The 27,527-nt window shown below is 37.2% G+C and overlaps 2 protein-coding genes across 3 annotated transcripts in view; both read left to right on the top strand.

Moving 5' to 3' along the window:
• Window positions 1-110: 110 nt before the first annotated feature.
• Window positions 111-17,491, top strand: kctd5 (potassium channel tetramerization domain containing 5). 2 transcript variants are annotated; one of them, XM_023341218.1, is made up of 7 exons: window positions 111-466; window positions 9,587-9,695; window positions 9,792-9,883; window positions 10,819-10,914; window positions 11,095-11,199; window positions 12,984-13,109; window positions 16,666-17,491. In XM_023341218.1, the coding sequence occupies exons 1-7, from the start codon at window positions 263-265 to the stop codon at window positions 16,693-16,695; spliced, it is 762 nt and encodes a 253-aa protein (XP_023196986.1). In that variant the 5' UTR covers window positions 111-262; the 3' UTR covers window positions 16,696-17,491. The 2 variants fall into 2 exon arrangements, with proteins under 2 accessions (XP_023196986.1, XP_005803295.1); XM_005803238.2 differs by lacking the exon at window positions 11,095-11,199 and having other exon boundaries at window positions 115-466.
• A 5,078-nt stretch (window positions 17,492-22,569) lies between these two features.
• ube2i (ubiquitin conjugating enzyme E2 I) overlaps window positions 22,570-27,527 on the top strand; it is a 6,308-nt gene continuing 1,350 nt past the window's right edge. Inside the window, exons 1-6 of the mRNA XM_005803237.3 lie at window positions 22,570-22,718; window positions 24,108-24,183; window positions 24,266-24,349; window positions 24,577-24,649; window positions 25,208-25,317; window positions 25,396-25,475. Coding sequence (XP_005803294.1) covers window positions 24,118-24,183; window positions 24,266-24,349; window positions 24,577-24,649; window positions 25,208-25,317; window positions 25,396-25,475 — 413 coding nt within the window. The 5' untranslated portion in view covers window positions 22,570-22,718; window positions 24,108-24,117. The remainder of the gene's footprint in view (window positions 22,719-24,107; window positions 24,184-24,265; window positions 24,350-24,576; window positions 24,650-25,207; window positions 25,318-25,395; window positions 25,476-27,527) is intronic.

Raw genomic sequence — 27,527 nt, 5'->3', positions numbered from 1 at the left:
ATCGAAATTCTGACTTTAACCTCAGATATTCTAAAACGTCAGAATTATTTTTTTGTCTCTCTAGCGGCCCTAATCGCCTTCCGTACAGTAGTCGTGTAGAAAGCCTGGGCGGACAGTGACGGGTAGGAGTGGCCGGGGAGGTTGCAGTGACTGGCGGACTCCCTGTCGGCGGCTTGCGGCAGCGTCGACACTTCCTGTCAGCCGCTCGATCAGAGCAGAGCCGAAGCGAGGGCGGAGGAGGCGAGACGCGGAGTGGAGCGGGATGGCAGAGAACAGCTCCGAGACAAGCGGCTCCGTACACCGGAGATGTCCGACCCATTCTTCCCCGGGGGTCGGAGCCTCCAAGTGGATCCGGCTAAATGTCGGAGGGACGTATTTTTTAACAACGAGGCAGACGCTGTGCCGAGACCCGAAATCCTTTCTGTTCAGGCTGAGCCAGGCTGATCCGGAGCTCGATTCCGACAAGGTACATGCTAAGCTAACTTAGCACTTAGCTAACTTAGCACTTAACACTGGGCTGCGCTTCGGAAACCCGAAGCCCGACACTAAATTTTCCTTTAATGGCAGTAGAGGCTTTAAAGTGGTTTCGATATCATCTTCCTTTTTATTGCACTCCAATTTTAATAAAAATACTAATAATTCTGGTATCGCTCAACGAAATGTAGATGCTAGTTAGCATTAGCCTACTAGCTAGATTCCGACAGTCACCACATGACATAACGCTGCTAGCTCGCTCCTTTTTAATTCTCAGTGAAAGTAACCAGATCTTTCCTTTAACAAAACAAAATCCATTTAAAATTCTTGCTGTTAAATATAGCACTGTATGATTTTCTTCTTCTTTTTTTGTATAAAGAAAGTTAAAAAGTTTCCTCCATCTGAAGCATCGCATCTTGGTGTCACATAGTGATTTGTGGATTTCACTGACATATGCCAAAAATGATTTAATCTGCACACATATAGCTATAAAATAATAATAATATGGTGATTACCCTATTAGGTGATAAACAATCATCTTATTTTGCTTTGAATTGGCTGGTTGGGTGAAACTGAAGTCAGCATCTTATTCGCAGCTTCATATTTAAATAAAGGGCCATTTCACAATTTACAGCGAATCTGGATTACATTTAATCCGGATTATTTTCAAGTGTAAAATACTTGTAAAAGCCAAAGCTGGAACTAGATCATTTTATATATTCAATAAAAACTGCTTGTGATTTGTGAAACTTTATTTGATTTGAGAAAAAGAATTTAAAAGCTCAAAAAGTGTAATTTTTTAAAATCTTAAAATCACCTTGAATCACTCTTGAGACTTGACAATAAATCACTGTTTTAAATTTTATACTATTGTTTGTGTTTACTAATATTTAACATTTTTGATGGGAGTACAATTTTCTGCCCAAATTTAGTCTAACAATCATTTCGGTAATCAATTATTCTAAAAGTTAATCAAGTAATTGGATAAATAATTTGCACATTCTGCATATTTTTCATGTATTTTTTTAGTACAGATTTGGTTTAATTAAAGCCTTTTTATAGTTTACATTATGAAATTACTTGATTATTTCATCACAATCTGCATCACAATGGTTTGGTATAATTTAGTTAAAGTTTTCTGAAGTATTTTATATTTTTGAGCATCTATAAATCAGAACCCAGCTTCAGTGTTTATGTTTGCACTTTAGTCTGTTTTATTGCTAGGTTATATTTTCGTGTCATCTGCAGTTATTGTTTATGTTTCTGCCCCTGATTCATTGTTATTGTCCTCCTCTTCACTCCTGCTGTCTAATATCCTGAGCTGAGATGACGGCTCAGCTGGTATTTCCATGCGAATATCTTAATCTCTAAATAATCAGCTTGTGGGTTTTTATTCTGTTTATCCTCTGAGTGATGGATCAGTCCGTTTCAATCCCGGGTCCTGAGTGAGCATCACACTGCGGAGCCGGCAGTGCTGCTTATTATTCGCGACTGCGGCTCAAAAATGATGCAAATTTACCTGTTCAGTATTTATTCCAATCCTACTCATTAAATGACCCCTTCACAAATCAATACCGTGTCAAAATCACACTAAAATTTACTTCTTTTGTGTAAATAACTAAACAGAAACATTTTAAAAACAATCCAAAACCAAAACACAATTATGAATTATTTATTCACGTAAATTGTTATTCACGTATTTTATTGTTATGTTGTGTTTTGATGTACAGCACTTTGTATCAGCTGTGGTTGTTTTAAAGTGCTTTATAAATAAAGTTGGTATGGTATGGTAAATATTTTCTCATCAATTTTTTGAAGAATTTTGGAAAATTTGTAACTTTATCTTGAACTGAGCCCAACTCATCCTGGCATTATTAAACGGTGCCCCAAACTGTGGGCCGGGGGCCAAACTGTGGGCCGGGGGCCAAACTGTGGGCCGGGGGCCATTTATGGCCTTTGAACTGTTTTTTTTTTTTTTTGCGACCCCCAACTGCAATTGAAGAATGAAACAAATTTGACCCAACTAGAAGGAGACATTTTATTTTTAAATCTGTTACCAACATTTTACAATGGAAAATGTTAAGTACAACACAAAGTATCCATTTTTTATAACCAAGTGTCTATAAATAGCAGAGCCACGTTGATCCAGAGATTTTGCTGAAAAGTCGACGTTTCTGCACCCAAATCAGCCTTTATTTAATTTATTAAACTTGGTTAAATGTAACAAACATTTTGAAAGAAAGTGACTCAAATCCTGGTCTTATAACTGAGAATAAATTTGTTCAATCTACCTCAAAAAAAATTGAAAACGAGATGTTTTCTTTTACATCAAACTAAGGTTATTATAGTTAACTAAGATTCACCAAATAATAAAATCTGAAATTGGGAACATTTTTATTAACTGAAATAAGAACAGTAATTAATGAAGAACTATGTTTGTAAAATTAATTAAAACATACTAAAATTATAGAAATATCCTTCAATTATGTTTATGAATCTTTTTATTAACCTTTTGAACTGATGTGAAATTAATTTATTTTTCCCACTCAAGCGGTTTATATCAGTTATCAGCAAATTACGCCACTCTAAACTTTCCTAGTGGCTACGCTACGCTAGGCTAGGCCGTAAAATGGCAGGAGAATTTGGGATAAAACTCCAGTGAGTTGGTTGTTCAACAATAACTGATGGGTATTCATTACCCAATCAATGTTAACATAATCACAATACTTTGACCTTTTTCAATTCTGTGCTGAAAAATTAACCAAAGTATGAAAAAACTAAAACTACCATTACTCATAAAAACTCAACAAAAACAAAACAATATTTAGCCAATAAAAACTAGCAAACGTACTCAAAAAACTAATCAAAACTAACTGAATTAGAAAAAGTTAATAATGAATAACGTTTCTTTTTTTAAAAAAAAAGCTACATATTTTTAATTTTTGATATATATTTTCCCATGAGTAGGGCTGGACAATAAATCCGTAATCCATGGATTTATTGTCCATGGCTTCAATTAACTCACTCATTCTTTAGTTGCCTAGCAACGACCTGCCGACTGGCACAGCAGCAGTTTCAAGTTTCTCCACCAAACCTCATAACTGCTGAAAAATAAAAAACAAAATGGAGAGAAAACTAAATAAAATGGGAAGTTATGGCTTATTTCACATACATAAAAAAACCTTAGAATTATTGATATGAAACATTTTTATGGTGATACGTTTAATTTAATTTTCCTTTGGGATCTTTCAATTTTTCAGTCTTATTTTGACTGGACAGTTTTCAGCCCAGATGTCTGGGCGGTGGCAGCAGCCCCCGAAGCTGTGGTGGCCCCTGTAATAGGTGGGGCCCTCCATAACGTACGGAGGCCTCCTTAACATGCGGCGCTATGAGGGCCTCCGTAATGGGCCCTATAACAGGCCGCGGTAGCGGCCCCAGTAACGGGTAGCGGGCGGTGGCCCCCTGTAGCGGGCGGCGGTAGCGGCCCCAGTAACGGGTAGCGGGCGGTGGCCCCCAGTAACGGGTGGTGGCCCTGCGGGGCCAGCCTGGCCACAGCGTGTATTTATCTCCTGCGTCCCGTTCCGCCGTCACGCAGCCCGACGTGCTGCAGGACTCTGGAGGGCAGCTGCATTATTCATGCTGTTGACTGCAGCTTGTTGGCGCTTTGGGTTTGGACCGGGGAGAAAGTGGAGGAAGTGCTGTCATGTGCGCTGTCTGCTTTTCAGAAGTCGCACTGTTAAATATTTCATCCACCATATTGATAACTATCAGTCACTGCCGACGTGGTGAATGGATGTCGTCATAGCGACTCCTTCAGGGGTTAATCGACTGATTTCTCCTCTTCTTCTCTGTTAAATTTGAGTGAAGAGCCAGCTCTGCTTTCAGAGCCGCATCAATTTTTCACGCTCCCCATCACAAAGGATTCTTGTTCCTTCTCCATCTTTTCATATTCATATCCATTTGCTGCCCAGGGAGATATTTTCTCCAGGTTTTCCGTCGTGTCTGGGAACGCGGCGTAAATATTTAACGGCCGTATCGTCTCCCCCTGCGCCGCCTCCCTACAGTAAGAGCTCAGCAGCAAAGCGCTGCCGGCTAATGAAGTTATTCTGATACCCAATAGCATCGGCCTTTAACTGCAGGAAACCTACACCCTCCTCTGCTGCTGTGGGCGTCAGAAAGCCAAACCAGGGGTGTACAAACTTTTTCTAACGTAGGCCAAAGTCGTCAAATCAAGAGTACTTGTTGACCAAAAAATTAAAACATCTAAAATATTTTTTTTTCCTGCTCAACAATAAGCTAAACATGAAATATTTTAATTAAACAAAAAAGTCAGATTTTTAAAAGAAATTAGCTTAGCTAATGTCGCTTTAGCCTCAATTAGCTTAGGGAATGTAGCTTTAGCCTCCATTAGCTTAGCGAATGTAGCTTTAGCCTCCATTAGCTATGTATTTGTTACTACATTTCTGATCATGTTCAGATTTGGGTTTTTTCCCATCAATAACTGGAATTTATCAAAACAAATAAATAACTAATTATTCATCTTTTTACATTAACAGAATATTGGCAGTTTTTCTGCTTTCATTATTTCCAGCCATTGTTTACGTCCCGACTTCTTCTGCTGCAGTTGCGACGCATGTCTCACTTCAGCAACGTAAAAGTTGGATAAAATGCGACTCGACTGTTCAGACTGCAGAAGCTTTGAGTGCTACTGGATTATTGGGACGTTTCTCCTCCTGCTTAACACCATCAGACAACATGTTTACTTTGACTGGGCCGTTTTTTGTTGAGCTGAGGCCCAGCTGAGTGGGCGCGGGGCGGTAAGCGGGCGGATCGCCGTGGCGTTTCCTGTGGGAGGATTTGGTTATGTTGCAGAGGGCCGATAAGGTTCATGCAGAGCTGCACTCTGATTGGCTGTTCATCTGTGCTCTCTGACTCTGATTGGCTGCTTTCTTTTAAAGACAGCAGAGCGAGCCGGCCTGAAGTCAACAGGCGAAATAATGGCCATCTATCTGACCGTTGTTATGGCAACGGCAACGCTACAATCATGGTGAAAATGAGAAGTTTTGAGTGGAATAATTTTCACAGCCCATGTTTTTTTTGCTCTGATCTTTATTTAGGCTGCAACTAACGATTATTTTTTATTTTTTACCCCTCCAGGGTCTTTTGTGGCTCTAGTGTCCCTTATATGACAGTAGGCTGACAGGAAACGGGGAAGACATGCGGCAAATGTCGTCGGGTCTGGGAGTCGAACCCACGACGGCCGCGTCGAGGACTCAAGGCCTCCAAATACGGGTCGAGCTAACCGCTACGCCACCACGGCACGCCCAACTAACGATTATTTTAACGATCAATTATTCTGACGACTAATCAGATAAAATATTTGCCACATTCTGTAGATTTTTTATTTAATTTCTTAAGCTTTTTTAAAAATGCGTATAATAATACTTTAAAAGATGCTGATACACAAATAATTCAGTTTTAATTAATGAAACAAACATTTTGTTGCCTTAAGTACAATAATTAAGACGTTCTTTGGGTAATTTGAAACAGGAGAAACTAAAACTTTGTCGTTCATACTTGCTTGTAGCCGCAGGACAAACTATATTTACCATAAATCTATATTTTTTGGTTAGTTACTACTTGTACAAATGTTTTTTTAAACTTCTCTTAATAGAACCGTGTGTCTGTGTGAATTGTATTGTTTTGTTTTTCTGCTTTCTCGTCTTGGGATAAACGATGAACTTTAAATATTATGCTAATTCCTAGATATTAACTCTGCCATGGATTGTGGTAATGTTGATTAACGTGCACTGCCCCAGTCAAATAAATGAAATTAATCTCTTTTGATTTTTGTAGTCATGTTTTTAATTTAAAGCAGAAGTCATTTGATTCTTGCAACATTCACCAACAGTAATAATCTACAGTACAGAAACGTGTTGGTCTTGTGATAAAGAAACGCCTAAACATGCAGTTGCAGTTCTGCATTTAACTTTTTATTTTTTATTTTTACTTCCTGCTGTATCAGTTTGGACTCGGCTGTTGATGGTTTGTCAGAGCTGCTGTGTTGTCAACTTGCTGAAAACAGGAGAACCAGATTCCATGTTTGGTGAAACTAAACCTCACCTGTCGGTGGGATTTCCAGTTTCCTCTGGGTTTTCACGCCGCGACAAGTCGGAGCGCCTGCAGTGAAAACACACGTGTGTTTCTGACGGTGCGTTCAGGCGACTGTGGGAAAAGATGCATCGAGTTGTTTTAGTTTTAGTTAGGGCTGGACGATATGCCTAATCACTGTATAAAGTTGGGGGAAACTTGAAACTGCTTCTTACTCAGCAGGTTGTTGCTAGGCAACCAAAGAGTGAGCCAGTCAGTTGAAGCCACTGGTTGAATATGTAGGTCTGTCGCAATAAGACAGTAATCAATTAATCGCATGATAAATTGAAACAAACTCTAATTTCTGTTTGCGTATTTTGTCTCTACTGAAAACTGGATGATAAAAATCTTCAGGCTGCTGTTTTGGTCTCAGCTCACCTTTTTTTTTTTTTTTTAAGGATTATTTTGTTTACAAAGATTTCATAATTTGTTTCATTTGTTGTTTTGTTTGTTTTATTTGTATATTTAAACTGTTTTCTGATTCAGTGGTAAATGTTCATTAGAATTGGAAGTTTATTGATCTTTGGTAATGTGTCCTAACATTATTATGCCATTATTACCGTTAATCCAACCCACTGGGTGTTTGACGGGTCGGATGGACAAAACCGTCACTTATTATTTGAAATTGTCTGAAAACAACAATATTATCGTTTATTGTAATAACTTATGGGGCAATTTATTGTACATTGTAAGTTATTGTGACAGGTCTACATCAGATGTATTATGTATTGATATTGATTATTATTGATTAGTCGTCCAGCCCTAGTTTTAGTGGATCTGATCTGGGTGAGCGTTTCAGGTCGGATCTTTCTCTGTTTGGACCTACCTGTTCTTGTACTTGAACTCTTGTGAATATAAAAGTTTAAGAAGTGACACGGCAGGCTGGAATAGCGCGCCTGTGGGCTCCTGTGAAATATTTTTGACGTGGAAAAGAGGTCAGTCTGCCGAGAGGGGTTTAGATTCATTAGAGGAGGCGATGCGCTGGGACTTTGTCTCATTATTAGAAAGATTAATGGCTTTGGAGTTGAATTTATCTCGGGATAATGGTGCTAACAATGAGGGGCTTCTGGGCCAATTTCCACCTATTTTCATAATGAAATCTGAATTTTAATGTCTTTGTATAAAATTAGCAGCATAACACAATAGACTATCAGAGCCAAGCTAAAGGACTATTATTATTTTTCAATTATGAGGATAAAGTTATAGTATTAGCAGAAAAAGTCATAAAATTACTAAGAATAATACATCATGATTAGCTATGAAGATTTGTTGTGACTAATTCAGTCTTTGAAATGTTTGAGTTTATTTAGTACAAAGTCTTGCTGTTCATGCTGATGTATTAAAAGATGAAGTATTTCCTTTGTAAAACTGACACCTATGAATAACTTTCAGATGTGAACTTGTGAAGTTATTCGTAGGTATTCCTCTTTTCAATTTTTATTTTTTCTAAAGAAGTTTTTGTGAAATTACTTCTTCATTCTAATAATAGAACAACTTTATTCTACTAACGTTATGACTGTTTTCTCCTATTGTGACTTTATTGTAGTAATATGACTTTTGTTTTCATATTTTCTGTCTCATGACTTTTTTCTTCCATTATTACAGCTTTAATTTGGCTTCTCGTATTATTACGACTTTTTCTCGTATTATTACGACTTTTTCTCGTATTATTACGACTTTTTCTCGTATTATTACGACTTTTTCTCGTATTATTACCCTACACCCATATTTACACTTTATTCCACTGTTATAAATTGTATTATTTTTCTTAGCGTGGTCTTATTAAACAGTTGTAGCATGCTAACAACATGCTAGCTAATAGCAAAACGGCAAGATGAATGCGGGTAACCATGTCAACCAGCAGGCGTTTAAATCTGTTTCTGCAGTAAAGTTGCCGTGTTTACAAATAGATAATTCCTCTAAATGAGACGACGTCTGGCATTTAGAGGGTTTGAAACCACCAATAATGGATCTGACGGTCCGTTAGGGGAAGAACCGGGTTGGAAGTGGCTCCTTTTGAGGAAAAAGCAAATATTCCCCTGTTGAAACCAGTTTATCTGGAACAAAGTGTCTCTCCCCTACTTGATTAGAAGCGATCATAAATGCACATTTATGCCGGAGACGATGCTGCTCAACCCTTATTTTCCATTTTTTATGAACTGCCAGCCACCCAAGCGAGCAGAACGGGCTAATTGATGGTTGCTTTCTGCGGCGGGCCTCAGCGGGATCGGCCTGTTGTTCCAGATCTTTTCTGTTCTGCTCTAATTGTTTCAGCTCGCTCTCCTCGCCCCCCGGGAGACGCGCCGTCTAATCACAGCTCAGGAAGAGGGGAATACCCAGCGGTTGTGAAGGAATCAGGATAAAACCTGTGGGAATACTGCGGTGATATACCAATGCAGTCACACGTGTGGCCCAGTGTGCAACCATTAAAACCACAGGAAGTGACCTTAAAGGGCCAGTATCACGTAAAATTAACCTTTTTGAGCTTTAAATATCACTCCGTCATAAAACACCATGCCTGGAGTGTTGGGCTGAAAAACGTATCACGATATAAAGGATTCAAATCAGTTTATTGATAACTTTGATTCTTTCATTCATGGTTGAGTAATGCTGTAATCTCAGGTGTTAAAACACCTGGGTGGACCTAGCCCCGCCTTTGAGTCACAGCTCCTCCCCGGCTCTTCTCAGAGAAACGCTGGTTAAAACGTTAAAGGGTTAATAGAGGAGCCATGTTGGGATGACTTCCTGGAGGCAGAGCTTCAGGAAGAGGAGAAGCTTCTTAAAGAGACAGAGGCTCAATTTCATGGCGTTAAATTTCATATTTAATATTTTTGCATTATTTTAACTTATGTCAACATAGTTATGATATAAAATGGCACAATGTGCCTGAGAAACGCATAATACTTTCAATGAGTTGAATCTGCATATTTGACCTCTGAACCCGTTATTCTCTCCCCTGCAGGATGAAACTGGTGCCTATCTCATCGACAGAGACCCCACTTACTTTGGGCCAGTGCTGAACTACCTGAGGCATGGCAAACTGGTGCTCAACCGGGACTTGGCGGAGGAAGGTAAAACGTTTCTCCGTGTTCAGGTAGCTGCTGTTTCCGCTACGGAGGCTCTGAAGGGACAAACGTCTCTGAACTCAAACTTTTTTCTGTCTCCAGGAGTTTTGGAGGAAGCCGAGTTCTATAACATCACATCATTAATAAAACTCATCAAGGACAAGATCAGGGAACGGGACTGCAAAACATCACAGGTACCCAGCAGGAGGCTTCCTCAAATCAGATCGATTTCATTTTTATTGAAAAAAACTGGAGAAAATAGTTTGTTTTATGTTTTACCAAAAACTCAAGTGACACAATTTTAGCTTCACTTGGTTGAATTTCTGCAAAAAATAAAATAAATAAGGCTGCAGTATGTACTTAAAAAAAAAAAAGTGTTTTGTACATGTTTGTCACTTTGTTGTTGCAGTATGGATAATCTGTTTCATGTAATTACTGACAGAAGCTCGTTTTTTTTTTTTCTTTTCTCCCGCAACAACCAATCAGAGCCAGGAGGCGGGTCTTAGTGCTGTCAGTCACATCCGTGAACGCTCGGCTAGTTAGCATAGCCACCAATGATGTTTTCCTGTAATGATAAGTTTTCTCTGCCATTAGTACATTTAGCAGCATACATGACGTTGATTGACAGCACTAAGCCCCACCCCCTGGCTCTGATTGGTTGTTTTTCTGGTGCATTTCTTCAGAAGACAATATTAGCTTAGGGAGGACGAGGAGGCGATCAGTTTTTACTCAGATTATCTGTCTCGTATTATCATGACATGGTGACAGTTTAATAAACACATTTTATATATATATATATATATATATGTATATATATACATATATATATAAGTTACATACTGCAGCTTATACATAAAAGTTTTTTTTTTGTTTTTTTTTTTACAGAAACAACCAAGTGAAGATAAAATTATGTCACTTGAGTTTTGGTAGAACATATTTAAAGAGGACTGAAAAATGTATAAATATTTTTCCTAATTTCTGCTAAATATGTTCTTCCAGCCGATTGAGTGAATTAATTGATGACTAAATCAGTTATTTCACAATAAAAAATTTTTGAAACCGTTTATTGTCAGGAATGTGTGTTCTTGTGTTTTTCATGATTTCCTCTCGGTTGCGTGTTTCCTGCCAGGTTCCAGTGAAGCACGTGTACCGGGTTCTCCAGTGCCAGGAGGAGGAGCTGACCCAGATGGTGTCCACCATGTCTGACGGCTGGAAGTTCGAGCAGGTACCTGCGACCGCGGCGGTCCGGCGGCGCTCCTGTCATGTGCTTTCACCCGCCCTGCTACGCTCACGTTGATCCAGAAATCCTCAATCTGATGTTTGACAGAACCGATCTCCCGCTCGGCGAATCGGATGATGATTCATGACCCGAGCATGCTCTCTGTGCTCTGATTGGTCGTTACAGCTTGTCAGTATAGGTTACGGGCGGGCCCACCAGGCAGAGTATCTGCTGATTGTGTCAAGGGAGGTGAAGGGAGAGGAGTCTGCTTTGCCAAACAACAGCGGAGAGGTGTGTCCCACAGCCGTGTTTACGGGCCGGTCACTGCATGATCCCTGTTGTCCATACACACCCCTTTAGCCATTGTTTGTCCCAAGTAGACGCCTAGCTGCCGGCTATTTCCACTCTTCATTTGTTCCGCTAAAGAAAACCCGTCACCTTTTGTTATTGTCTGTGATTTTATTTCCTCATTATGTTATTATAAAACCACTTTCACAGTTCTGAGCTGATTTATTTGAGCTGAAACTACAAAAAGTGAGTTTTTAGGATAATTCATTTTGGTTTGAGCACCGAATGATTTAAACAATCTCAGGTCTGCAGAAGTTTCAGGATGTTTTTCTGATCAAAAACCATCTAAAAAAGCTCAGAAGTGGTAACTAGTGGAGGATATTCAGCTATTTTCACTCTTATTGTGAATGAACAATTTTCAGCCTGGTGGCCCGCCAGGCTGAAAACACACCAGGGGAAACCCTGCTATAATTGTTACAAAACCAAATCCACATTTCTGAGCTGATTTATTTGAGCTGAAACTAATAAAAATGAGTTTTCAGAATGAGAAATTACCGGTTTGAGCAGCTAATGTGATGATGTGTAAAATCTGAACAATCTCAGATCAAAACGAGTTCCAGGACGTTTTTCTGAACTAAAGCAACTAAAAACTCAGAGGGTTTGTTACAAGGGGAAGCTAGTGGAGGATATTGGTTCCTTTTCGCTGTGAGTCTACTTCACAATAACAAGTATCAGGCAGCAGGGAGTAATGAGGCGATGCATGTCTGAACATGCACAGCTGGGTACAGGCGGCACGCATGCAGTCTGCAGCGCTTTTCAGCCAGAAGCTGCTGCTTTTCACGCTTCTCGTTGTAGGAAACGTTCAAGTTTCACATGTGGCTCTGTCAGTAGCTTGTGAAGAAATCTCACAGGGACAATCAGCTGAATGTCGCTAAAATCTACAGTAAAAAATCCTTCAAATTGCTGCGACTTGCTGCAGTTTTCCAAGCTTTGCTTGTTCGTCCGCCATACTTGGAAAACTTTCCTCCAGCATGTTTTTGCTCCTGGCTAAAGTCCTGCTCCTCTGTTCTCTCCGTAGTTCTGTGTTTGTCTCCTGAATGCTCGTCTGTGTTTTAGATTTCTGTTGCCTCGTTTTGTGAATCACTGACTTTTATTTTCTTGTTCTGAATTGTTAGCAGGTCGTTAAATTGTATTTAAAATGATTACTTTAGTAAAAGTTGTGAAATAAAAGCTAAACTTTAAGAGATTATTTAAAAACACAAAGTTGGGGGACGTACGGAGGAAGATTAGTGCCACCGTTTGGGGAAAACAATTAATGGGAAAAAAAAGTCAGACTTCTGAGGGTGAAATGTCAGAAATTAGATTTTATAAAACATAATTATTTAATACATGGTTAATTAGTCAGTACCTGGTATGACCAGTAGACACCTGGACATCGGTACTGGCCGACGTGAGTCACTTCTTATCGTCCCGATTAGTGAAATTGGGTCGATATTAGCTGCTGATTTTTGCCTCCATCTTGTTTCTGGTTCACAAAGTGTTTGTTTGGTCATGTGATTCAGCAAAGAATTATGGGATGTTTCACTGAAGCAGAAGCTATGTCAGCATTATTATCTGGTTTTAATGGGTTTAACTGGTATGTTTTAAGGTTCTGGGTTTTTCTTCTGTATCTAGTGAATCTCTGCTGTTTTTCATGTTTTGGTTTTTGGTTTCCAGGTTTTTCTGATTCTCTTGTCCAAACCTTTCAGCTGATTTATTTCATTTTTTGGCTGTTTTCCTCTTCGCAGCTCGTCAGCATCGGTTCCTCCTATAACTATGGAAACGAAGACCAGGCTGAGTTCCTGTGCGTGGTTTCCAAGGAGCTGCACAACCAGTCGTACGGGACCAACAGCGAGCCCAGCGAGAAGGCAAAGGTGAAGCGGCGAGAATAAAATGTTCAGATCAATCACCACTAAAACCAGAACTCCCAGACACTTTTTCAAACTGTTTTTCTATTTTAAAATCAGGCCTGGTGGGTACAAATAGTACAATAATAAAATAAAACCTCTTATCTATTATTTTATGCATTTTGCGATCTGTGAAAGATGATAGACCTTTAAAACTTTATTGTATTGTATTTTATTTTAAGAAGTGCTATAAAATAAATGTTTTATTGAGTTATAAACAGCTCAATAAAATATTTGTCACAATAAAGTATACGGGTAGTAATATTAAAATAAGGTATGGTAAAATAATGACAATAATTTTACTTTAGATTTTTATCTCTGTAGTGCAGTACCAATATTTTATTATTCAATAATTTAAAATAAAAAAAATATATTACAAAATGCATTTTTATTAGAATAAATTTTGGTTTATCATAAAGCTTGCGTATAATTCCTACATTGAAATGAATAACGTTTATTTAAAATGGTAAAGTAACCTTTATTTAAGGTTATTTAGTTTATTTTTATTATTAATTTATTTTTTTGTCACAAACACGTTTCCACCTGTATGAAGTTCCAGTGAGGATTTCTGTAATCTGGGTTAGATTAGGGTTACCAGGTGAACGGGTTCACCTGCTAGCAGCTCAGTTAGCTGCAGCGCTAACCCGTCCTAGCAGAGATGTTGGCAGGAAGCGGGCGGCCACCAGAGACCAGACGCTGGGCTTCCAGGTGAAGCCGGACGGGAAGAGCTCCATCTGTTTCCCAGCCTAATAATTATTGACGCGCTCGCTTCCCCGGTTAATGCAGGGCGTGCTGAATCAGAGGCTGCTGCACCGCAGCAAAGGAAAAACCAGACCAGACGCTCACTGCTCAGAAACAGAAAAGATTTTCATCAAAGTTAAATATTTCAAGACTTTATTTCTTGTATTTTTTGTGTGATTCTCATTTTAAAGGGGCATTGTTATATAAAATCAACTTTTTAAAAAATCTTTCCATCATGTTATAATGTTTTGTCCTAATCAAAAACAACCCTGGAGTGTTGCTTTGATTCACATCTACTAAATTTAATTAAGTTTATTTATCTAGCGCCAATTCACAACAAATGTAGTGTTAAGGTGCTTTAGAAAAAAAAAAAAATCTTACATGTTTGAGAAATCCTTCAATCTCCATGGCAACCATTCAGCCACAAAACGCCTCGATGGATCTAGCCCCGCCTTCCAGGCGCATCTCCTCCCCCTTTCAGCTCCTTCAGACTAGCCAGCAGCAATTAGCAACCAGCTGAGCTCATTGTAGGAGCTGCTGCTCAGAGCAACGCTGGTAAAAACGTTGTTATTGTGACAAACGTTTAGAATTTGACACTGAGATTTTCCTTTATTTTTAAGCTACAATCATCAAAACTGCAAGAAATAAAAGCTTGAAACATTTAACTATCTCTTTCGTGAGTTTTATTTTCAGAAATGGGAGACAAAAAATCCTATTTTTAAATTATTTGTAATTGAGTTAAAAGCCATTATAAAATTTTTTACCCTTAAATTGTTTAACTGGTACTTTCTAAAGTTCTGGCTTTTTTCTCTGTATATAGTGAATCTCTGCTGTTTATATTTTGTGTAAAGTGTTTAAAGTGACTAATACTGGATTTTAAAACACTTGGAAAATGAAAAGCATAGTTCTTAATGTCTCTGTGAGCAACATGAATATCCGAGAGGCGTACTTCAATTTCACAGTAAAAGGGTAGAAGTAAATTTTTAAATACGATTAAAAATTAACAAGCAACACAAATATAGCTGCTCTTCTCTTTTTTTATCAACTATTTTTCTTCCACAACATTTTGCTTCTTCTGAGGAGATTCAGGTCAACCTTATTTTTTGCTTTCATTTTGTGTCTCTGAAACATTAAAATAATAACTTACTGGCACAAAAAAACAAAATTAAATAATCAATATTAATAAAATAAAAATAAAACGATCCAAAAATACTGGTTACATTTTTTTAATTAAATAAAAAATTCTAATAAAGTGGTATTATAAGAATAGAATAAAAAAATAAATTTAAAGAATAAAAATATCAAAATAAAAGTGTTTTTCTTCAACTGAGATGATAAACCTCAGATTATTTCATTAGCAGTTTGTTTTGGTTTATATATAAATGTTTTTATGTCAAAATAACAGATCCAAGAATGGAGCTACATTGGGACCGTAAAGTTTTAAATAAATAACCTTGAACAATGTTAGAAATACATAAAAAATGAAATCAAATTTAAAGATACTCCATTGATTCCAAAGGCAAATTATAGATGCAAATAATTAAATCCTTTTTAATAAAAAAAAAAAAAAATGTTTTATTGCCAAAGTGCAGTAACAGCATTCTTTAATTTAATGTTTGTTCATTTCTAGCAACTGTTAAATCTACAGCTTTATATATATTATTTTTAGGGCAAAATGTTAATTTTTTCTGCAGTTTTGTCTTAACTCCTCTGAAGTTAGTTTTTTTTTCAGTGAATTGCCATTTTATTAGCTTGTATATTCCAATCATATTGATTACTAAATTATTAGATGACTATTTCAGTAACTGATTAATCCAATTATTGGTTTCAACCCTAAAAGAGTTCAAAACTACATTTCAATTCAGTTAAGAAATACTTTATTCATTCCGCTGGAAATAAAATATTGTAACTCATTTAAAGAGTTCTTGTAGATGTGATGGCAGGAAGGCGCTCCTGTAGCAGTCTGTATTGCACCGAATCTGAAGAAGCCTCTGACTAAAGAGGCTCTTTTTCACTTGCTGCATTTTCGTTAAAATAATGGCAATTGGGATTCTGAAAATAAATTTGATTACTTGAAACATGGCAATTTTTTAAAAATCTCCTGTTTTTTGGGGGGTTTTTAAATATATTTTTTTGTGTTGATGCACAACAGACAGACGTTGCTACTGGAAGAAAAGACGAAGAAGACAGGAAGTAGTTGGAGGATGATGAAGTGGCATTTTTTAAAAGTTTTTTGTTAGTTTTTTTTAATAAACTTATTCATGTTTGATTTTAATTGCGTTTCTGATTTAATGAAATAGAATTATTATTATTATATTTTTTGACATTAGCGGAAATTCAACAAAGTTTTGTCCACATTTGTAATGGAAACGCAGCTGATGACAGTTTACAGTTCAGGTAGGGCTGGACGATAAATCAATAAGTATATGTCACAATAGACATATATTGTCTATTGATGTATTATCAATAGATAATACATCGGATACAATATTCAATATGCAGAATATTCAAGGTTGGTAGCTTCAACTAAGTCCCTCGCTCTTTGGTTGCCTAGCAACGACCTGCTGGGAAACTTCCAGCAGTTTGGCATTATTTAAAGCAAAAACAAATCAATAATTATTGATATCAACTGATATGAAACCTTTATATCGTTTTTCAGCCGTATCGTCCAGTGCTGATTTTATGTAAAATCCTTCGTTTCTCCATCGTCTCTCCAGGTTTTTAATCGTATTTTCTTGTATTTTTCTGAGTTTATTTAACGTTTTGCTGTGTCTGTCTGCAGATTCTCCAGGAGCGAGGATCCCGGATGTGAGGCGGACTCAGTATTAGGAGCTCCAGGTGTTTTCATCCAGATGTATCATATCAGTGGAAGAGCGTTGAGCACAAACAGAGTTTTTGGGGGGCGGCGTGCATTTATTCGTCTTCCCTCCACTGTTTTTGTTTTTATTTCTCAATGTAAATAAGTCTGTTTACTGACAAGTTGTGCCTGTACATTTAAACTGGACCTTTTTGCTTTTTTTGAATTGGCGGCAAGTATTTTATTTTGCTTTTTTCTTATCTGAAAGTGAGGAATTGTAATCGACTGTTTTATGCTATAAAATATGGCCGCCATCATATAGGGCCAAGGAGTCACTCAGGGTCATCTAATGAGTTTCTGTCTTTCACCTGGAGGCTCTAGTAAGGGATCAGTTTGGTTTTTAACACCAAGTATGACAGGAAATCAATGCTTGGAGGGTCAAGAAGGGAATTTTGAACCATAAAAAGTTAGTTCAGCCTGTTGGACGCTAATCAAATGTTTATCCAAAGATCTCAACTCTTAGTCTGAGCTCACCGGGTCCCAGGGATTATTATTCCACTCACTATTATTATCAATATGAAGAAAACGAAGGAGTCGCTGTGATGTGGCTGAGTAGGTAAAGGGGCATTACACCTAAAGCTCCCCTCTTACATCAGGATCTCACACGTTGGGTCGGTTAGAAACCGTCATCAGGTCCAGATCCATTAGTGAGCGTGGGCCGGTAGGAAACTGTGTTTTGAAAATTATTTTTCTTTTCTTTTTGACATCTTTATTTTATTTTTAATTTATGTTTTTATTTTTGATTTCTTTATTTTTCTACTTTTTTTTAACTCGTAACTTTTTTATTTAATTTGACCTCAATTTATTTTTTCACCAGTACTCTTTGGATTTATTTTTATTTATTTTATGTGCTTTGATGACTTAATTGTTTAGATAATGCCAGTTTCATGAAAAAAAATTCAAATCTGATTTAATTCATCTTATTTAAAAGAAAATAAATTATTCTGCTTCTGAAATAGTTTTTATAGTTATGTTATCTGTAAAATTTGTATTGACTATTATAAAAAGACTTTAACAAAACTACTCAATAAATACCCAACAAATGAAAGCACTTAATTACAACAATACATTTTTATCTATAATCTTTTTATCTATAATCTTTATTTACATCTTGAGATGTCAAATGCTACAAAAGTCTAAAACCAAAAACAGTTACAATAAATAAATATTTCAAAATATAGCATAAATGAAATTTAAGACAGTACTGTCTTATGTTTTTTCTTTTATTTAATGTAGTCAACAAGCTAGCGCTAGCTAATCAGTGAGGCTAACGAGCTAGCCTGCAGCCTGCTGCTTTACAGACTCGTTAACTTCAGTTTTCAGCCGTTACATTGATGAATTATTTTAGTTTTTGTTTTGTTTTTTTTAGCTTTTTGACCGGCCCATTCCTGCACAGATGGATCAGAACCGACTCGGTTTCATTGCTAAACGTTTCAGCAGTGGAGATGTAAGAGTTTTTTGTTGCAAACTTTTAACTGTTTGGTTTAGAAAAATTTAACAAAATTTTCCATAATTTTTAAATGAACTGCCAAAAGAAATTTAAATGTGAATTATTTTATGCAACATTTTATTTTACTTTTTTATTCAGTCCAGCGATTATTAACCTGTTTAGGAGAGTGACAGTAAATGTTCTCACTCCAGTGATGTTAGATTTGTTTAGTTTGTTTTAGTTTTTACGGGGATTTTTTTTTGTTTGTTTGGACTGGAAGCGTGAAGGACTTCCTTCATATCGAGATCATTTAGTTTCCGTGTAAATAACCCAAACTCCTTCGTATTTAACTCTTTTAAGGACAAAGCTGCACGTTTTGTACACTGTATAGAGGACCGACTTGGGAAGTTGTTTCTGCTGGATCTTTGGTTAAAAACTAAAAAACAAAATGATGCAGATTGTTAAGTTGCTGAAAATGGATCTTCCTCTGAGACGTTTTGATAACCAATAACAAAGCTAAACTTGGCTGGCTATAAAATTGACTGTTACATTTAAAACATGTTTTTCCTCTTCTTCAGTGTGATATTTAGCGTTTTGAATTATCAGTTTCCAAACAGGATTAGAAGCATTAACAGTGGGAGACACTGTGCACTCTGCTTACAGCCTGTAATGTTGTAAATACTACATTTTAGAACACGTTTTTAAGTTGTTTCAAGTTTGATCTGTTTTATATATATATATATATATATATATATATATATATAGGTTGGATATTTCATTCACAAATAATCATTTAGTGTTGCCTTTTTTCCCAGTGACCAAAATCCAATGTTTTATGTGTATTTTAGACATTGATCTTCGTGTCAGGGACAAGTAAACATTTCTTAATGCTGGCACACGTTGTACATAGACTTGTTAACGACTCACGAACCTCCATCTAATCACACACACACACACACACACACACACACCACAACCAGTTTTTGTATCATCAGAACGAGTATGGATGCATGTTTTTTGAAATAGATAAATATATATATATGTATAAACACATGTATAAACACACAAGGGCTTTTAAAGTGTAAAAGTTGGGATGTGCAGAGAGGTTTTAATCAAGTAGACTGGGTTTCCTGCCAGAGCTAGGCTATGTTTACATTTGCTGTAGTATTCTGAAGCCTTCCAGTTAACGTCTTTGCACTCCGCTCGCTCACGTTAACCGACGTAACGACCGACATCCACTTCTCTGCTGTCCGTTCCTAACTGCCACTGCAAAAACGTCACTGAGGAGGTTTGGTCTGATGTCTGCTACAAATACCTCACAACACATGAAATGACACTAAAATAACTTAAAAGTAACTTTTTAGAACACATAGCAGCTTGTTTTCATTTAATTCCTTAATATTGTTAAAAAGTTGTAGTTTCACTAGCAGATTATTTCACTTATGGTAAAATGTTTTGTTAAACATGAAATAATCTCATTGTAATCTGTTGACAATGACAATAAATCTTATCTTAATCTGCCAGTGGAACTAGAACTTGGTTGCTAGGCGACAGGCTGGGCATTGCTGAGGTTGCTAGGTAACGGCGACAGCAGGACTAGAACTTTCTCTAATCAAGCTCCTATTTCTTGGTGAAAAGTGACTTATAGGTTGGTCTTGTCTTGTTTGAAAGAAATAAAAATCCTTTTATTTCAGTTAACCGATAAAAACGTTATTTTTCTCTGGAACCGTCTGATTCTCCCATTAAGATTTACTGTCCATACATCCTGTTGTCAAGTTGTTTAGTGTATTTATCGTTAAAGAAAAATACTACTTATAAGTGAAATCTGCATTTTTCCCACATTATTTCTATTGTGGGTATTTATGTGTTTTGAGACATATTTGTTGAAATATTAAAAAATGTAATTAAAAGCGTTACGTAAATATTCCCTAGTTTCACCTGCAGATTGTCACATGGAAAAATGTCTTGAATCATCAGTTTCATCAATATTAAGGAATTATTAACTCAAAGCAAGCTCCTATATCTTGCTGAAAAATTGCTTAAGTTAGTTTTCTTATTTCAAGTGTACCCAGATATTTTCTCTAGAAATTAGACCAAAACTACTTGGTAAGATTTTATGTTTTTGCAGTGCAATTTGTTTTCCTCTGGTAGAAATAAACGTCATGTATCTCGTTTGTCACTCTGAGCTAAAGCCGGTAAGGTTCATTATATCTTTAGGGATTTAAAAGTTTGTGTTTTTGGTTATATAAAAACATTTAATGCATTCTACTATGGGGTTATTGAAGCTGTCGTATGTAACTTTTGTAAAAAAAAAAAAATAAATTTTGTATGTATTTGTTGAAACTGTCACTATGTTGTTGACAGTTTGGTGTGAATTAATCTGTGAATTTTTTTTTTAGCTCCTCTGCCTTCTCCCAGTGCTAACTGGAAGCAACCAATCAGAAGCAGGAGGTGGGTCTTAGCACTGTCAATCATGCTTGTGAATGCTATGCTAGTTAGCTTAGTGCCCGATAATGGTGGAAAATTTGTTTTTATATAACAATGAGTTGTTGGAACATTTAAAAGCACATTCACTAGATTGATTGACAGCACTTAGCCCCTCCTTCTGGCTTTGGTTGGTTTTTTGTCGGGAGTGGTACGCTTCTTCAGATGGCAATAATAGCTCAGGGAGGAGATCAAATTTTTCACATATTTGACATGGTGAAAGTTTGAATAAATATGTAAAAATATCTAAATATATTTTTTAGAAAAGTTACATACTGCAGTTTTAAGCCCCGCCTCCTTCAGTCTTCAGTATCCAACATTAATAAGCATTCATCTGATGGACAAACTTATCAAATCTGTAGCTGAATATTTTTAAGTGCCCAGTTTGTTTTGCATTGGAGTCACAGACACCGTAATGCATGACTGACCGTCACCGATTCCAGTCAGTGGGAGTGAATGTGTCATTTCTTCCTCCAGCTAACTGCTGCATCAACCAACATGGTTCTCATATCACTACATGGATCACTTCTATATGATCTTATGCAATGTTAATGTACAAACTAAGTATGAGGGGATTAAAGATAGATCTATATGGTCTTGCATAAATAAACCCAATAAAAAAGTTGTCATACATAACGGTCTGTGTATTTTTATTTCATTTACAGCTTATATCTAATTCTTGTTTTTTTTTTTGGTTTTTTTGGTTTGTAAACTTTTTCAGTTTACAAACACATCAACCAAAAGCATCTTTAGCATCTTTTTTCAGTTTCAATAAAAATCAGATTTAGTTGACATAAACCTTGATGCAGAAATAAAGCCAAATACTGAAAAAAACAAACTGCACCTGTTTTTAAATTGCAATTTAAAGTTAAAGTTTAAACCGCCACTGTTGGATGGATTTGTTTATCATCGGATTCACTCATTCCCATTTTAGTTTTTTGTGACTTTTTGTATTATTTTTGAAAAAGTTGATTGCTAAAATACACTGTTCAATGGGAAACTATTGAATTAAAGAGTCTAGGCGAAGTAGATTTTTTTTTTTTATCACACTTTGTACCATTTTTTTATGTTATCATGTAAGGCCAAATAATTTTGATTTTCACTCAATATATAGTATTGTTTATGGTATTATGAATTTATTATATATTTCAAATTAAAACTATTCACCCCACTGGAAATGTGAATAATGCCGTGAAAAATACATGCAATACTGTTTCAAGTTTTTTATTTATTTATTTGCAACACGATGGAAAAATCCCGAGCGGAGTTCTCATATTTCACGCATGAAGTGGTTAATCAGTGACTCATCACTAAAATTGCGGAGGTAAACGGTGACCTCTAGCGTCATATCGTTGAAATTCGTTTTAATGCCCTAGTAGCCTGAAATAAATGCCTGTTTAAATGTAAAATAATACTTAAAACTCTGTAATACGTGGGGTGGTTAAGGTATTTAAAATTATCTGTCGTTCAGAAATGAAAGGTGCTTTTTATAGTGACCGCGTCACGTTTTGGTTTGTCTTTTAGAGGAGTTTAACGGTCTGCGGTCAAAGACGACACACGGAACAAGATAGAAACCTCCCAAGATCTATCAAAGAGACACTTTGGGCCTTTTTGTTGACTGAAGAGACTGAAACCCTTTACTCGACATAAAAGATTGAACATTTTACAAAAGTATACGTCAACCATATCGAATACAAAATAAATAGAATCCCTTAACCATTTTGTTACCTACAAAATTAAACTTGGTATGAATCTTTATGTAACGATGTATTAGTTAAACTGTCGCAGAAAATATGAGCGAACAAGCAACAGCCGTATAGTCGTCCTGTGTTGTCTGGATAATTTATTAAAAACAGAAACAAATGAGGGGGAAAGCTCTCCTGGAGGGAGTATTTAAACAAAACCGGAAGTGAGGTGCGGATGACTGCGTGGTGTCGCTGTTTGAGGCTCGACTCGGAGCGGGTGGATTTTTTCGGGAGGGAAACTTTATCGGGTTTAACGGGATCCGAGCTCCATTAATTCATTTCGCTTAATTAGCAGAGCCAGTGCAGCCGTACTGACAGAGGTAAGAACCGACCCCGATGGCTTTTATCTCTGCTTCTTTGTCGTGTATCGTGATATTTTCGCCCCCTTCACTTTGCGCCATTTTCGCTAGTTTGGTAACGCATAAATGTGCGCCTTTCAGCTCTTTGTCTTTATTCTTTAACGCTCTGCGACATGTTTAAATCCTCGGTGCTTTTCTTCCTATTTTTTTCCAGCTAAAACGGGGTTATAAACGGGTTTTTCCGCCCGGTGGATGGCAGTGATTACTTTCCGCTCGTCCTAAATGGTCTAAATCAAGTGCAGTTGCGCATTTTTTGTGCTGCATCAGGCCGTGGCAGACGCTAACTGCGCCAGCGCCTGTTGGGATGTAGCACAATTCTGGCGCACATGAGTTAGCTTATCAAGCTAACAGGGTAGCATGCTAATCAATTAGCATTGGCGGTCAGTTTGTGAATGTTTTAGGGTGACTTTACCGGGACATTACAAGTCAGCGAGTTAAAAACTCAAACTGTACACCAAAGTCAAAGTATTTTGTATCTTTTTATGCTCCAAACTTAGCGGAAAACATTTCCCTTTCAGTTCTAACCACCGGCTAACTTGGCTAGCCTTCCAGACATGTCGGATAAAAACGCTGCTTTCGGTCTTTCTCAGCCTAAGAGCCAATAAAAACCCGCCAGTTTTTAACTTCAACAACAGTGAAGCTGTGTATGAATCTAGTGGACGGCGTGCTGATGCTTTGGAGTAACTGTAAACATTTTGTTGCTACTTTATCTTATTTAACCGCCGTTGCTATAGAGATGGCGACATGCCATCAGAGCATCATAATTTAATGTTTTGAACGGACTTAAAGCAGTTTGGCAGGTTATCAACAAGTTAAATCAAACTGTAAATGTATCAGGGTGTCATTAAAACATCTAAATGGACACAGATGTAAATATGTACCAATGTTTAGCTTTTAATGTAGCAAACTAGTTAGCGTCCCATTGGAATATGTTTATCTTAACATAAATCTTTAGACAGTTTCTCTGATCTGTGATCAGATATTTAAGCGGTTTAATGTTTTTGTTATAAATTAAATGCATCAAAACCAAGACTCAACACGCAAACCAGCAGTATTTACTATGCGGATGCACCAATATTCCTTTGGAGCCGGTTCCAGTGTAAATTCATTCCTTTTTCTCCAAGGAGAAAAAATAATATTTTGTTTAAAGAAACCAAGTAAAATGTAGGAACACAACCTTTCCAGTTTTATCAGACTCAAAAGGTTAATAAAAGTACATGTTATTGTCCTGGAAAAGCCTCACTTATTGCTCTTTATCTGTTTATTAATTTGAGATCATTTTACACTCTGCTCCTACTTTTTATTCTTGTAAAAGCTGCTAATAAATATTTCTTTACATTTTCTCTCCAGGAGTCTAAAAATGTCAGGCATTGCATTGAGCCGGCTTGCACAGGAGCGCAAGGCATGGCGGAAGGACCATCCGTTTGTAAGTCCCTCTCAGAAAACTCACCTGTTGAGTTTCATGTAATGATTCGTCTTAATTCTGGTATATATTTCTGTTTTTCCAGGGATTTGTAGCCGTTCCAACAAAAAATCCAGATGGAACCATGAATCTCATGAACTGGGAATGTGCTATTCCTGGGAAGAAAGGGGTAAACTCTCCTGTTGTTGTAACTCAGTAGAGAATTCCCACAGGAAAAATGTTTTTTCCCCTGTATTGGTTGCATGAATTATTAAACCGTTCCTTTATTTAAAACTTGAGGCCAACAATCATCAGATGCATATCAATGAATGTTTCTGTTTCCAAATCGATGAAATCTTCTGTAAAAATGGCCGCCTGCGTCCTGCTGCGCTGACTAACGGCTCCGTCTCTTCCCAGACTCCGTGGGAAGGAGGTTTGTTCAAACTGCGGATGTTGTTCAAGGACGATTACCCGTCATCGCCTCCAAAATGTGAGTCCTGCGACCCGCCGTGACCCTGCAGGACACGAAGAGCAAGCAGCAGAGCTGCACCTCGCCCGGCTGTGGTCACTGAAATCCACACATAAATTTCATTTTTTGTTTGCAAATCGTTAACAGAATTTTTAAAATCCAGCAATTGTTACATTTCAAGGTTCCTAGAAAGTCAGAAAGTTAGTTTAAATAGTTTCCATTCTGGGTATTTGAAATGGAAAATCGCCATAGAAACTTTTATTGGATATTTATTTATACTCTTTTAAACAGTAGAAAATAATCTGGAATAGGTTTAAGTCTGGAAAATTTAGATTTTCTTGTTTTGCTTTCATGACCTCAGTTAGGGATGATTTGTTTAGTAATCAAATATTCTTTCAAGTAATTTTCTAGATTTTAATAGTTTGAGTTGTAATAATCCTTAGATTATTAAAATGCTTTTTATAGTTTCATGAGTCACTTTTTAACAAAAGTCGTTTTGAACTAAAAGAGATTGTTAAACATGCAGAATCGGTGCTGAATGTTTCCAGCTGGCAGTAAAGCGTTTTGTTTTCATTCCAGGTAAATTTGAGCCGCCGCTCTTCCATCCCAACGTTTACCCGTCGGGGACAGTATGCCTATCCATCCTAGAGGAGGACAAGGACTGGAGACCCGCCATCACAATAAAGCAGGTCAGGATTATTACCGCAAACATAAGTATCAACATCCTGAATATTTAAAATCAGTTAATGTTTATTACTGTTGTTTAGATCTTATTAGGTATCCAGGAACTCCTAAACGAGCCAAATATCCAGGATCCAGCCCAAGCAGAGGCTTACACGATCTACTGGTGAGCAGCTGAACTGCAGTCTGAACCCTTTATTGTTATAGAGCGTTTTAGCTCAAGGCAGCTCAACGGGCTTTAAATGATAAAAATATCAGATTACAGCAGCAAAGTGAATGAAAAAGTTCTAAGTTCTAAAATTAATCTAATCAGTTTCTTATGAATCAAAAGCAGCTCTAACCAGCTGGATTTACTCTAGATTTAAGGAACTCAGAGTTTCAGCTGTTTGCTTTCTGGAAGTTTGTTCCAGATTTGTGGCGCATAGAAGCTGAATGCTGCTTCTCCATGTTTGGTTGTGGATGCAGAGCAGAACCAGAACCTTCACACCTGAGAGGTCTGGATGGTTGATCCAGCAGCAGATCTTCAATCCGTTCAGTGATTCATGAACTACCAGTAGTAGTTTAAAGTCTGTTGTCTGTGAAGGACTAGGTCCGGGTGGTGTAGGTCCGGGTGGTGTGCTCTATCTTCCCGGTTTTAGTCAGAACTCTAGCAGCAGCGTTCTGGTTCAGCTGCAGCTGGAGGATTTTAAAATTTTAGTCAGACCTGTACCGACGATGTTGCAGTAATAAATGTGACACATGGATGAGTTTCTCTGGATGTTTGTGGAACATTAGTCCTTCAGTCCTGAAATGTTCTGCAGGTGTCAGAAGGCTGACTTTATAACTGTCTTTATGTGGCTCTGAATGTTCAGGTTCTCTGGTTTCTAGTGTTTTGATGTCAACTAAACCTCCAAGGTTTAGTTTAGTCTCTGTTCTCAGAGACTTCAAAATAGATTTTATTTGTTGTTTTGTTTATTTATTTTGGACATTTAAAATGTCTTCCACTTCCAGTGTTAAATGTTCATCAGAATTTAAAGTTCATTGATCTGTGAGAATGTGTTCTAGCATTATTAATTATCATTATGTTGCTGGAAAATGATTTCAAAACAACAATATCTTAAAGATCATTTCAGATCTTTTTATCATCCATTCTTTTCTATTTTGTTGGCCAAATTTTTACCACTCTTGACTTGTGGGTCAAGGGCCAAACAAAATCATTTCAAGGGCCACAAATGGCCCCTGGACCACACTTTGGACACGCCTCATCTAGAGTCCAGATGACGTCTTTGGTTCTGGCTGGTAGAACTCCGGTTCTGTTCTGGATCTCTGATGTGCCCAATAAAATTTGGTTCATTTTTTATAAGTTAAAACGTTTTGTTCTGCCGTCAGATTATTTCACTTATAACTACTTACTTTTTTCATCAATATTATTATTAGCTCCTATTTGTTGCTGAAAAGTTACTTACAAGTTAGTTTTGTCTTAAATTAAGTGGAAAAGATGTTTGCAGTAGAAACTAGATTTAAAATACCGTATTTTCCGCATTATAAGGCGCATAGAATAGCCGCTACAGTAGAGGCTGCGGTTACGTTATGCATCCATTAGATGGAGCTTCACTAAAGGGAATGTCAACAAAACAGTCAGATAGGTCAGTCAAACTTTAATAATAATTACAAACCAGCGTTCTGAAAACTCTGTTCATTCCCAAAATGAACAAACAGCTGTTTTATTATTTTCCCGAGGTAAAGTCAGTGACGTGGTATTTTTGTGACACAGTTTATCTTTTAACAACAGCAAGGTGTAACATATAGTGGAGGGGAACTTTTCCTCGATTCAATAAACACGTAAAAATCAGTCTGATGCTGTTACGGTAAATCAAATCACAATATATATCCACTTCCACTATAACCATTGATTGGTTCATGTTAAATTCTCTGCTGCTGCTCTGTTCCCGTGTTTCTACTGATCACATTGAGCTTAAACTCTGTGTCGTAAGCGTGTCTCTTAATAGGAGCCATTTTGGGGTCTTTACACAAAACCCAGCCTGCACCGCGCGCTTCTTCTTCTACGGGGAAAATGAAGTCGGCGGCTGCTTACCGTAGTTACGAGACCTGTTGTGGCTCAATATTGGTCCATATTTAAGGCGCAGCGGATTATAAGGCGCACTGTCGGCTTTTGAGAAAATGGAAGGTTTTTAGGTGCGCCTTGTAGTGCGGAAAATACGGTACTTTTACGTTTAGT

Source organism: Xiphophorus maculatus, chromosome 10 (assembly GCF_002775205.1).
Source record: "Xiphophorus maculatus strain JP 163 A chromosome 10, X_maculatus-5.0-male, whole genome shotgun sequence".
In the NCBI taxonomy this organism is placed as follows: domain Eukaryota; kingdom Metazoa; phylum Chordata; class Actinopteri; order Cyprinodontiformes; family Poeciliidae; genus Xiphophorus; species Xiphophorus maculatus.
This window is presented reverse-complemented; position numbering and strand designations above follow the sequence as displayed.